Source organism: Nanorana parkeri, unplaced genomic scaffold (assembly GCF_000935625.1).
Source record: "Nanorana parkeri isolate BGI_ZX_2015 unplaced genomic scaffold, ASM93562v1 scaffold15, whole genome shotgun sequence".
Taxonomy (NCBI): domain Eukaryota; kingdom Metazoa; phylum Chordata; class Amphibia; order Anura; family Dicroglossidae; genus Nanorana; species Nanorana parkeri.
In genome coordinates, this window is record NW_017306283.1 from 321735 (window position 1) to 335120 (window position 13386).

The window sequence follows — 13386 nt, forward strand, 5'->3', positions numbered from 1 at the left end:
AGCAAACATTATAATAATAATACTAATAATACTAATAAAAATATAATAATAATAATAGGCAATTAGGATCAGTGTGATGATACTTTACAGGAAGTCATACTGAAAATCCAGCTGCTGTAGAACTACATGTGCCAGTATGACGTCTATGACAGCTGAGTGGTAGCTCTGTACAGAATATACACACATTACAATCTGATTGTACAATCTCCTTCAGATCTAGTAACAACTATGTAACGAAAGGGCCTGCCTGATTAAATACAAATCCATGGGATAGATTAGGTAGGTCCTCATATTTCATGGTTTTGGTAAATGTAAAATTGATAGTACAGTGAGATTGTAATGTGTGTGGTGACCCTAAAGCTCACTAAAGTTGATACAATCTGATTGTACAACCTCCTTCAGATCTACCAACACCTATGTAGTGGAAATGCCTGTCTGATTGGATGCAAATTGATTGGATAGATTAGGTATGTCCTCATATTACATAGTTTTGGCAAATCTAAAGTTGATTGTACAAAGTATACTCAAATTGTAACGTGTATGATGACCCTAAGTTCTCATCTAGAACTGCAAATCATCATATAGAGTTCTTCACATAACACTCACCATTTACGTTACAACCAAATCTTTGTACAGCCAACTTTACCAAAACTAGGTCATATGAGGACCTACCTAATCCATCCAATCTATCCTTGCACTACATAGTTGTAAAGGTGATTGTACAATCAGATTGTAACATGTATCGTGATCATGAGTTGTCATCTAGAGCTGCTCTTCACTTAAACGTCACCATCCACGTTGCAATCTGATTGTACAAACTTTGTACAATCAACTTAACCAAAACTATGCAATATGCGGAACCTCCTAATTTATCCAATCAATCCTTGCACTACGTCATTCTAATGACGATTGCTTGCTCACATTGTAACGTGTATGGTGATCATACACTAGAAATCCACATAACAGTCTGATTGTACAATGAGTTCAAGCAATCCTTGCACTACATCATTCTAATGGTGATTGGACGCTCACATTCTAACGTGTATGGTAATCATACACCAGGAATCCACATAACAGTCTGATTGTACAATGAGTTCAAGCAATCCTTGCAATACGTCATTCTAATGGAGATTGCACGCTCACATTGTAACATGTATGGTAACCATACACTAGGAATCCACATAACAGTCTGATTGTACAATGAGTTCAAGCAATCCTTGCACTACGTCATTCTAATGGTGATTGCACATTCACATTGTAACGTATATGGTGATCATACACTAGGAATCCACATAACAGTCTGATTGTGCAATAAGTTCAAGCAATCCTTGCATTTTATCATTCTTAAGGTGATTGTATAATGCGATTGTAAGGTGTGTGGCCAGCATACAAGTCATCCAGTGATTTTCCTATGTAATGCACCTAACAGTAGCAAGCACTCATATAGCTATCAGTGAAGAGACACGTAGCTGTCACTAGCTGGCAGAGTATTGTATTATAGGGATGGAAGCAGTAAGCAGGGGGTTAATGACAGTGGTAGCCCCCTCTCTCCCCCCAGGCAGTGCGGCTCACCTTCACTACGTCGTCATTCAAGTGCTTGGGGTCCCGGTTGACCAGGTCGATCTCTTTGGTGAGGACATCGTGGGCTATCTTGTCACTGTCGTCTGCCATGACTTTGTTGTTCGGTTTATAGATGTTGCCTTGCTGTCGGATGATGGGTGTCGTGTAGAGCACACCCTAGGGTGGAATAGGATGGGAGAAGAGGAGAAGACTTTTAGCGATGTGTGACCATAGATGGGCAGAGGCAGACAGAAGAAAGTTCTCTAAAGAGTGTACAACTAAGGCTTGGTTTATAAGAGGAGCCATGTACTATACCACACCCCTCTGTACCAGAGCACGGGCTCTCTCCAGCAGGGGTCATCACATCGGGAATATTCCTCATTCCTCGGGGATTCCGATCCCCCCCTCCCTCCCCTTTATACAGGCAATCCCTGGCACACCCCACCCGGACAGCGCAAACTTTCCATGTCACGACTATCAGCGGCAGCACCACACCCGAACTCCTGTCCTCATTGTCTTCCAGCAACAGCTCTCATCTCTCCCTGAAATCTGCTTATTGGACCAAAATCTGCTTTAGACATCCACTTCATTCTACAGTCCTGTCATAGGACACACGACAGCCCTATGCAAAGTTCAGCAAGTTGATTGTTAAAGGGTAATTCCACCTTTCAATGTGCACTTCTTCATAAAAGAAAGAATGTGCATGTATTTTTTTTTGCATTGAGTTAGTCAAGCATTACAGCAATGATCAGCAGGTTACAGGTGCAAAGCTCTGGCACCTGTAACTAGACTAGAAGTGCGGTTACGTCACCACACTTGTATTCCATTAAGAACCACAAGTCCCTCTGATGCGGTGGCTGATGGCACTTGTAGTTTCTCTGGTCACAGTCAAAGGATCTGCGAATGGATGACGCAGCTGTGTGAGCAGGGCCACAAACAGCCGTGTCAAATTCAAAATGATATAGCGGCCTGCAGGGAAGAGAAGCCTGCCATTCAGGTAAGTGGGGAGGGGGGTCACTTAGGATGCAATGTGACCATGTTTTATGTTACATCCTGAATATGGGTTTAATATGAAATGTGCTCTGAAAAGTGAACGTAGCCTTTAAAGCTGAACTCCGGAAACACATACTTTCATTTAAAGCCTATCCAGACAAATCATAAAAGTACCCTTGCAGTGTGGCTACCCCAACACTGCAAAGGTTAAATCAGGAGTGGACAACACCGGCCCTCCAGCTGTGCTTTAACGACAAATCCCAACATGCCTCTGCTTCTGGGATTCATGGCTGTAACAGTCAGTCTTGCAATGATCATGGGATTTGTAGTTCCACAACAGCTGGAGGGCCTTAGTTGCCCACCCCTGGGTTAAGTGCTCATTTATGTGCAGGGGACCGGAGTAAAACAGATTTAATGACCTGATCCCCTCTCCCTGGAGCATAGCGCTGACCTCTCCCCCCTCTGCTCCGGCTGACAGAACATCCCTTGGTGTCCTCATGTCTGATTCAGGTCTATGGAACCCCCCGCTCCAGCGCTGCACGGAAACAGCGGACAGTGCCGCCCTCCACTCCAACGCTACACAAATACATCCATGTGTATCACCTGCAGCTTTGCGGAGATTAAAGGCCTCCTAAACACCACATGCAAAAGATGCTGGACAAAAGCCCCCCCACCGACAGCGCCACACAAACGGCACCAATATCCCCAACCACCGCATTGAGGAACCTGGCCACGGGACAGCAGAGAGTGTAAATCCAGCCCTGTGTATGACTAGACAGCGTCTTAGTGGGCAATAGGTATACACTCAGTGGTCAGGGGTTTTCCAATAGGTGGCGCTTATCCCAGAATCACTGCACTAGTTTAAAATGAAAAGAGGAGGGCGTCTGTCAAGTAATAGCAGACAACTTGATGTGTCTGCCCTTTAGGCTCCATTCACACCTATGCGATGTGGGATTGCATGCGATGCATGTTTCAATGTTGGGTGGATTGCAGGGCCATTTTTCTTAATGGCACCCCAACGCATCTAGCTATTGCATGTGCATTGTGTCGAAGCACATTACATGGTAACATATTACCATGCAATGTGGTGCAATGCTATTTATAAAAAAGGTGCTTGCACTTCTCCTTCAGTGCAATTTAGCACCCTGCAGCAATGTCGCATTAGAGAGGTGTGAATGGAGGCTTAGACAGGACTTTGCTCTTACCATTTAAACAAGCTGACAAGTTCACTTTAAAGTGTCTCTAAACCCAAGAACAAAAATGTTACTATATCACAGCTGAACAGTCCTTAAATGTGGTGGCTGTATACATTTTTTTTAGGCTAAGTACATTTTCTGCAAGTAGAGACAATTGCTCTCTACTGCTCTCTGCCAGAAATGCAGTGACCTTGTCACCTTCTATGTGCTGAAAATGAAATGTAAAACAATGTTATTTTATCTTCTCTAAACTATGATTCCACCCCTGCCATCATGTAATGGAGATGAAGATAGGAGGACATGTTTGTAGGCCATATAAGGGTGACAACGTTGCTCTTCTATAGATAGTGCACAATGGGTAAGTGTTGTCACCCTTGGGCAGGAAGTGTGTTAATGGCAGGAAGGTAAAAAATGTCTAAAAAAGAAAACTAATGCAGCCACCACATCTAAGGACTGCCAAGCTGCAATATATACAATTTTTGTTCTTGGGTTAAGATACACTTTAAAGCAAATAATTCATTTAAAAAAAAAAGTATATGTCCTGCCTTAGAACCATAACCAAAAGCTCTGGAGACACGGTTTAACACCAAGGCCAGAGAAGTATATGTCTTAGTATCCAGCGGAACCCAGCACCAGAGAGGCACACAGCGGAGGGTTTTCTGGCTAACAGATAGAACAGTAGACACAGAGGTGTAACTAGGGCCCCCGGTGCAAGAAACCATGAAGGGCCCCCCAACCCCCCACCACCATGGGAAGGCACTATAAACAGGCACCGTGTGGATAACAGGAAGCATGCTGAGGTCCCTGGCAAGAGGGACCTTAGCCAGCCGCAACAGTGTAAAAATGTAGTGTCGGTATCTGCTCTTAGAATCGGGGCAATTTCATGAGTACGAGTACTCATGAAAATGCCCAGTATTGGCAATAGTGCATCCCTACTTAATAATATAATGTATTGCTGGGACTTGTAGTTCTGCATAGTTGGTGCCATTCTGCATTGCTGTATAATCATCATACAGCAATGCAGAATACCACCAGCTATGCAGAACTACAAGTCCCAGCAATACATTATAATGTATATCAGCAATGCTGAATACCACCAGCTCCCGCACCCCCCTTCCCAGCCCAGTCCTCACCTGACTCCTGCAGCACCTTCTTCATCTCGGCGGCCAGGGGGTGGGACTAAGAGGAGGGGGTCCTCTCCCACACAGCAGAATGTGCTGCCTGCCGATGCCTGCAGCACATTCTGCTGAACAGGTGACTGATTACTGGCAAGAATCTGGAGCAATCCGCTTCTATCTTTCATTTTCAAAGCTTAACTGAACAAACCGAGGAGAGAATTTGATTAGTCGCCAGGGGCAACTGCTGCACTTTTTGTCTGCTCCAGTTTTGATAAATTCCCCCCATGTGGTACATGCACTTAGGCTGGATATTTACACTTTAAAGTTTAATATAATGGCGCACAATTCACTTCAAAACAAATATTAAACATCTGAACTAAACATCTGTTAAATAATAATATATAAGGAAGCAAAGAAATATGCTTTGAACATGCCGTTTTGTAAATATGCAGCAGTGTAAAACATGTTTTTGCTTGATTAATATTTTGTTTGTGTGTTTGTTAGTATTAAAAGAAATATTTATTTGCTAGTTTCTCTAACAAAAGTACTATTATTTTAAAGTCATTAAAATCCCCTCTTCATGTCTTCACAAGTATGCAGTATTTGGCAGACAATGCTGATCTGCAGTGGCAGCCACCCTCTCTGGCACAGTTGTGGAGGAAAACTGAACCTGACACTAACAAAGAATTGCAGGAAGCCAACACCTAGTTAATTGCTATAGAGGCATAGGAACTCCATTGGGGTCCCTGGTGCCAGAATGGAGGTACAATGATGTCATTGTGCATGGAGCAATAAATGGATATACACACTACAATTACAGAATACCATGATGCATTGGGATTGATGTACTAAGGCAGGGGCGCCCCCAGGCCGGGTGACACCCAGAGCAGAGACCGGGTGACACTCCGCCGTGACGTCATCGCGCATGCTCGGTCATCTTATTGACGCTTGCCGGTGGCCATCTTGGTGATGGACGCCGGGAGAGAGAGGAGAGGACGTTCACCCGGCGGGATGAGGTATGCCGCCGGGTCCCCTCCTCTCTCCTGACACTGTCGGGCTCTCGATCAATGACCGAGTGCCCGACTTTTCAGAGGGGGGTGACACCAAAATGACTGCCAGTCATTTTCGTGTCACCTCTCCAATGGTGGCACCCAGGTGCGGGGCCGCACCCAGGGCCGGTGCTAGACTATTTTGGGCCCTAGGCAAGACCAGCTATTTGCACCCCCAGCCCTTTCCCACGGTGCAACCCCCAATCCCCCTCCACCCGTGGCTATTGGAACCCCACCTACTGAGCAGAGGAGCGGATCTGGGAGAACAAATTGTCTCTCAGTTCCGCTCCTCTGCTTAGTGGGCAGGTGCAATGGCCAGTCTGCTATTGGCTTTTGCAATTTGAAATAGACAGGGCTTGCTGTGGGGGGTGAGTGGTCGAGGCAGCACCCTAGGCAGGAGTGCACACTAGGCGCCTGCTTACTATGCCTAGTGGCAGCACCGGCCCTGGCCGCACCCCCCTTGTGACACCACTGTACTAAGGGCAAAAAAACTGTTCACTTTGCAAGGGAATTTGCCCTTTGTAAAGAAAGTTTTCCCTTAGCTCAGTGAATGAGGTGAAGCTCTGTGGACTTCCAACATCCAATCATGTGCAAGCAAAAATATTGTTTTTTTTATATTTTCCTTGCACATGATTGGGTTGGTTTCCTTTGCAAAGTGAAATTTCACCACATTCACTAAGCTAAGGGAAACTTCCCTTGCAAAGTGAACAGCCAATTTGTCTTTAGTAAATCAACCCCACAGTGTTTTTGGTTACCGACCACAAGGCCTGGTTTTTGTGCCATCACAGTGAAATGGTTAAGGGATGTCATTAACGGCCATTGGTAACTGATAATATTTAACTGCTAAAACTGTAACTAGAGAAGGAAGGAATTGTACGTTGTTGGATAGAGATATAGTAAATATACTTTGGGTTGCCTATAGAATATTTTTTTTCTTTCGGAATAGATTCAGTGCTTATGAAAACCAATAACAAATGTTCTTTTAACTGATCAACCCCTTTCGGCACCACTCTGTTCAACAAAAGTCGATTTTTTTATCAACTTATGTTGAAAGAGTTCGGTTTAAAATTGTTAGTGGAGCAGTGACTGCAACCAACCAGCTGCAGTCACTATTCGGGTATTCTGACAGCTGTGGGGGCCGACTGTCAGAATATAATAGCCCAGCATGGGATGGGGGAATTGGGTGTTAAAAAACTACAAGTGTATGGCCAGCCTTAGGATTGCTTGCTCTGGGTTAGCCTACAGCATTGATCTTCGCACAACAATGCACAGTGTAAAAGTCCTTTGCCCATAGATATTAGGTGACCCCTATAATTGTCTAACATGCACATGGAAATGAAGCTGAAAAGTAGCTGTAGGGAACAGTTCTGATTTGACAGTGCTTATAGCAAGGGGCAGCATGTTTCCATACTCGGTTTCTCATAAACCTACACACTGTCAGTGACTAAATGACATACATTTATAGGTAGGGATGTTCAGATACCAAGTACCGTACTCAGTACAAGTACAAATACTTTTCCAGCTCCAAGACTAGACTAGAGAAAAACTCAAAAGTTAGGAGACAGCTGTCATTTTTAAGGAGCACACGGAGCTCCTGGGATTTGTGCATCTCTATTTTGATGTATGATTTTCTAAAAATAAATATATATTAGGGATGCACCAATACCATTTTTTCAAGTACAAGTACTGATACCTGCCCATGTACTCACAGATACAAGTACTGATACATTTTTGTTTAGTGTCATGTGACAGTTTTTCTAAAAACAATACATAATAATTTCAGGACAGTGGGGAAGCACCAGAGGCAGGTACCAGCTGCAACCACTGCAACACTGGTAGTTCTCATGAAAATGCCAAGTATCGGCACTGGTATCTGAACTGGTATCTGAACATCCCTATTTTGGTATTATAGAAGACCGAATGCACTTTTCACTGTGCCTTTATTTAGGTCTCTTAAGTAGTGTACTTTATGAAATGTATCATATAGATTCCAGTGACAACTGTTGGTTTTCCAGAAGGCACAAAGCTAACCATTGTTTTATACTTGTGTCCACACTATGGAAATATTGGTCGTACAGTGCAAAGGTCATAACAGTTTATTTGAGACAATTCAGCCATTTTGTAAGCTAGTGAGGTAGACTTACACTATTGCTATAACAAACGCTCTTGCATTCCTACTGTACGTTGTAATGACTTTTCGCACTGGAAAATCAGAATCCCTCTAAACATTAAACAAGAACTTGTGATTTTTTTTTTTATTTTTTTTTTAGGACCCGGTAACTGTCTTCAGTGAGAGGAACAAAAAATTCCATCAAAATATGGTTGTAATATATTTCCTCATGTGCAGGAAAACTATTCACAGTGGAAGAGTGAGAAAGGAAACACAACAAGTAACAATAAAAACTGAACTGACTCCTAAAGCGGCGGATGAGAATACATTGTTACCTCTCATGAAGCTCTTTTCATTGCAGGAAGATACCAGTGACAGCACAGCATATTATTATTTCAAGAACTAATTCTAGACAGAAAGGTAAACATTATATAGGACATATACAGTAAGTGGGTGAACAAGTGTTACATGGTAGACTTTAAGAAGGCTCAGGGCTGTCCCTTGTATCAAAGTCCTGCAAAGTATTTGGTTAATCTCTGGTTAATCTCTGCAATCAGTACATTAAGGGTGATGCTGCTGCATTGAAGCACAAAATAGGAACACTTCAGTCAAATTCTAAAATGTTGAAGGTGCATACAGTACATTCATAAGATTTCTCATCCTGCCATTGCTTCCCAGTCTACTAGGCCATCCATCAGATGTAATCAGGTCTTCTAGGGAACACCTAATCCCAAGCCTGTTGTTTAGTACCTAACTCCACACAGCATCTCTCTGCAGTCTGCTAAATGAAAGGATTTGTTTTGTATGTGTATGTAGAAGACTCCAGTGAACTCCAAGTACTACCGGCATGGTGTCAGTGTAATGATATTGTCATACTGACCCTGTACTGGGGACTGTCTGAGTGAAGGTTCTGAATGAGGTGTAACTGAGATTTACCTTTTATGTTTTAAGTGACCTTGTCATTAACTAAAAACAACCCCATACAGGCTTGCCTGAACAAAAAAAAAGACAACCATAAATACTTACCTTTCCCACTGCCCACTCTGAACACCGCTCTGTTCACAAGAAATCCTCGGTTGAAGTCTACTGGGAAACCAACACTTCTGGGAGGGTCCATCTCCTTGGCTCACCACAGAGCACAGTGGTTACTCCCTCCAACCTCCATGTCACAACTGTATTCAGCAAAGGTAAGTATTTGTGTTTTTTTCCCCATACAGTATATGCCTGTTTGAGGATGTTTTTCGTTAATGACAGGGTCACTTTAAGGAAGAGCCCCAGGCAGCACTATAACAAATTAATGCAGGCATGTCTTCAATAATAAAAAAAAAGATGTATTTTTTAATGTAGCTACCTTCGGTACCTGCATATTTCTTAACATTGTCCCCCTGTAGTTGTCTGTACTGCAGCATTGAGGCTACAAAAGGGAAGACCAACACTATCAGGGTTATTGACAAAAGGGTGAAGAGTTTGGAGAATGCAGGAGAAGTGAACAATCTAGGACAACATAGCTGAACTGGAAAAATTTACCAATTCAGCTCACTTTCCAGTTCAGCTATTTTGTCCTAAATCGTTCACTTCTCCTGCCTTCTCCAACATCTTCACCCTTTTGTGAATAGCCATGTAGGAGTCAGTCAGGCTCTGCAGTGGTGCACATTTGCTGGCAGGGGGAGAGAGCAGAGTGAGCAGTGAATGCCCTCATAAGTGAGCAGCAGCTACTGATGCTTCATTAACCAGTCAGCAAGGTGGGTTGTGTTTTGACTTTTAGTCTTGATGCAGCTGTGGTGCTGCTGTTGCAGTGGGAGTTGAGGTTCTGGTTGTGTTGCGTGATAGTGGTGGCCACAAGATTGGTTGCACACAGTTACACACAGTCTTTCCTAGGTAAAACAGCACCCATGCTTGTATTTCCATTGTGCATTTAGCCAACCGTCTGGAGTTCAGTTGTAAAGGAACACTTCTATGCTTAATATTTAATTGGCATTTCTACAGCCCTTTTCTTCCTGGGGGCACAACATGCCTAAGAGGTGAGGCAGCCTTCTTAGGCATGCTCAGTTGGGCCAATTAACCTGCAAGCATGTCTTTGGAGTGTAGGAGGAAACCCACACAAGCACAGAAAGAACATGCAAGCTCCATACAGATAGTGTCATTGTTGGGATTGGAACCGAGCATCCTAGTGCTGCAAGGCAGAAATACTAACTACTATGTATAGTTAGATGAGTTATATAAAAGTATTTGACACATTTCACTGCTGTACCTTGTCATGCCCCCACTTTCCTATGTACTAAATAGAATGTCTGAATTTCAGAACAGCAAGAAAAAATTATTTATTAGAATTTATATGTGCTTCTCAGTCATTTTAGTCCATGGAAATTCCTGCTTCTGAGCATCTTCCTTACTCAATTGTTTAAGGTTTAATTTACTTTGTTTTTTGAATGATAATGAGGGCCGTGTTTACCTTGAACTCTGCGTGATGCAACAAAACAGTAAAATCATTCTTATTTTTTATAATAATATTGCAATAACTTTTAGTAGAATTCCTTCACACCAGCACAGCTAGCTGAAGATGACAAAACATCATCAAAATAATTAATTTATCATATGATGCTGGTGCAGAATATGATAGGCTATTTACTATGCTGGAACTAGCCATGCGTGAAGATTATAAACACACTAGCATACTATCATCTGTTATTTTATGAGATAAAGAATGGGAATTACCAGTTAAAAAGTTGACCAATCATAATAACGTATACACCCATTAAAATCACTGGCTTTAATCCTCGTATTATTTAGGCCAAGCCTCATGTTACCAATGGCATATGTTTAGCACATATTGGTGAGTGATATCTATGTCTGGCATAGAGATGTCACACATGATATGTTTTAGGGTTAAATAGACTTTAATAAGGCCAAGATCAATGTGAATAGTTCAGTAAACAAGAGCAACCAATCTGGAATCATTGTTTGCTAAATTGACTACTTTAGTCTCAGAAATGTCCAAGTCAGAATGATTATCAGTATACAGCTTACACTCTCCATAATATCCCATCAATATGACTTGCCTTTGGAAGGGATACCTTTCAATCTTGCAAATGTCTTTAATATAATAAAATGCCAATTCAAAATTTGCATTTATGGTCTTCAATAACAATGGATCTGGAATAGGCTGTTTTATAACACTATTTAATGGACCTTTACACAACTAACCCTTAGGCACCTGTTACAAGATACAACTATAGATATCTCACATTTGCTTCAACAATATTTTAAAGACCTGCCTGACCTTAAAACCTCTACTTTGCATCTGAACTTGATAGGGATTTGTCTCAAGTGTATGCACTCTTTACTTAGAAGAATAGGCAAAATATTCCAAAACATCCTGCAAAACGTCAGATTTTGATTGTACCAAGCATTTTTTCTTGTTAGTTAACCCCCTACACTACCCATTTATGGCCAACATGCTTTGAGCATTCATTAGAAATAGTATGCATGTAGCTTAATACTCTTTCTTTGGTGTTATTTAACACATCTACATTATTAAAGGCTAGTAAATGAATTAGTAATTGTATATAAAAGCCATCTTAACGTTTTATTGCAGCTCAGCAGTATTTTTTCTATTCATGTGTCTGTCTACTATGAAACAACTTGCATAAATCAGATTTCCTCAGTGTGGAAAAGGGAGAGGCAACACAGGATTCTTCAAAAATGTACTTTGAAGGTTTGCAGTGTCGAACAGCTTTTCCAGCACAACTCTGTAATTTTGACTTGCTGTGGAAGCTCTGCTTACAATTCTCCCATTCACAGAGCCCTGAGGTTAGGCTAGATGTGCATTTTACGGAACATAAGTGACTTCACCATGTGGGTATGAACACACCTGTGCAAAACAAATGCCATTTCCTAAACTCCCTTGTCGACCACAGATCAACAAGTTACAGGAGTGCCAAACAGAGCTCATGAAGAATAAATCCTTTGGTAGGAAAGCCAAGTTACATTCCTTTCTCTACTCCCCCAAACAAAGATTTTATTACAAAAACATATTTTTAAGGAGTTAACATCTCCATGTCAGGACTATCAGCTGAAAATTGTTTGCACAGGGTAGTGCCACTTCGAATTCCTCTATCTCTCGCTACTGCTTTGACAGTCAGTAAATTATCTCTTATCACGTGACCCACTGTACTTTATGGCAGGTACACATGTGTTAAAGACAAATCCTTAACGTTTTACATAGTATATATGAGCTTACTGCCTGAGATAGCAGAAAGAGACCACTCTAAGCACTCCTACCTCTGCATCTATGTATTTGCCACCAGACATGCTGTCCTTCAGTTGCCAGGAGCTCTGAATGAGATCTCAGGGAGGTATGATTTAAGGGATCTGAGGGAGGAAGATACAGCATTGTGTACAGCAACAGCTAGGAAAGGAGGGGAAGGAGGTGGCTGCGAGCATGATTGTTGCTGGCCCACTTCCAATGTTTGTTCTGCTTGGTTTTGGCATAGATGACAGCCCTGTTGAGCTCAGACACATCCCCAGGGCTCATGAAACACCAGAACAAAATAAGGTGCCGTGATCCACAAAACTTTTCATCTTCAAGAAAAGTATGCTATACCTGTACATCAATGTACTCTTTCTTAGTACTGTATTACTTAAACAGAATAGATGCTGTTCTGCATTTTTCTTTCCTACTTTTTCAGGTGCTCTATTGATGTGATCTATTTTGAATAAAGCAGAGTATTGAGCAGTAAGAGGATTATTAAATGTGGTTGAAGATCATGGGTTATAAAGAGGACAGTTTTTACTAAAGGGTAAGAAGAAAGGGTGAGGTAAGATACAAGATACTAATTCATATACTTTCAATGACAACACATGGGATTAGGTAACAATTGGAGCTGACAAATTGGTATTATTTTTACTTCTACAGGCTTGTCTACTATCATAACTAATGGCATCAGTTAGTTTGAATGCATTATGTTTCTCAGATTTATGGATCAGACATATAAAGTATGGTACTTGTATTTTTCAGATTTTGAGTTACATTCCCATGATTTATAAGTCTTGGATTTAGCAAGCTTCAAGTTCAGTTTTTACTTTGATTAAAAAAGCACGTTATTAAATTGGACCTATACTCAAATGTCAACCTTTAATTAGGTAGTTAGTCATGTAATCGCTAATGAAGGGAAGAACCAGACCTCAGACTGGCCGAGCTTCACTAATACGAGCAGCACTGAAGGTAAACTGGAACAGCATTTTCCCTAGAAAAATAAATACTTCAGTTCTTCTATTTCTTTTCATTTATCCATCCCAATTAGACTCCTAAAGTGATCCTGTTACTAACTCCCAAAAGTCAAACAAAGGCATCCTGTCAA

The 13386-nt window shown here is 41.7% G+C and overlaps 1 protein-coding gene across 1 annotated transcript in view; it reads right to left on the reverse strand.

Moving 5' to 3' along the window:
* CAV1 (caveolin 1) overlaps positions 1–12394 on the reverse strand; it is a 41860-nt gene extending 29466 nt beyond the window's left edge. The window contains exons 1-2 of the mRNA XM_018558910.1: positions 12308–12394; positions 1573–1737 (exon numbers count right to left, since the gene is read on the reverse strand). Of these exons, the coding sequence (XP_018414412.1) occupies positions 1573–1737; positions 12308–12337 (195 nt within the window). The 5' untranslated portion in view covers positions 12338–12394. The remainder of the gene's footprint in view (positions 1–1572; positions 1738–12307) is intronic.
* Positions 12395–13386: the final 992 nt, after the last annotated feature.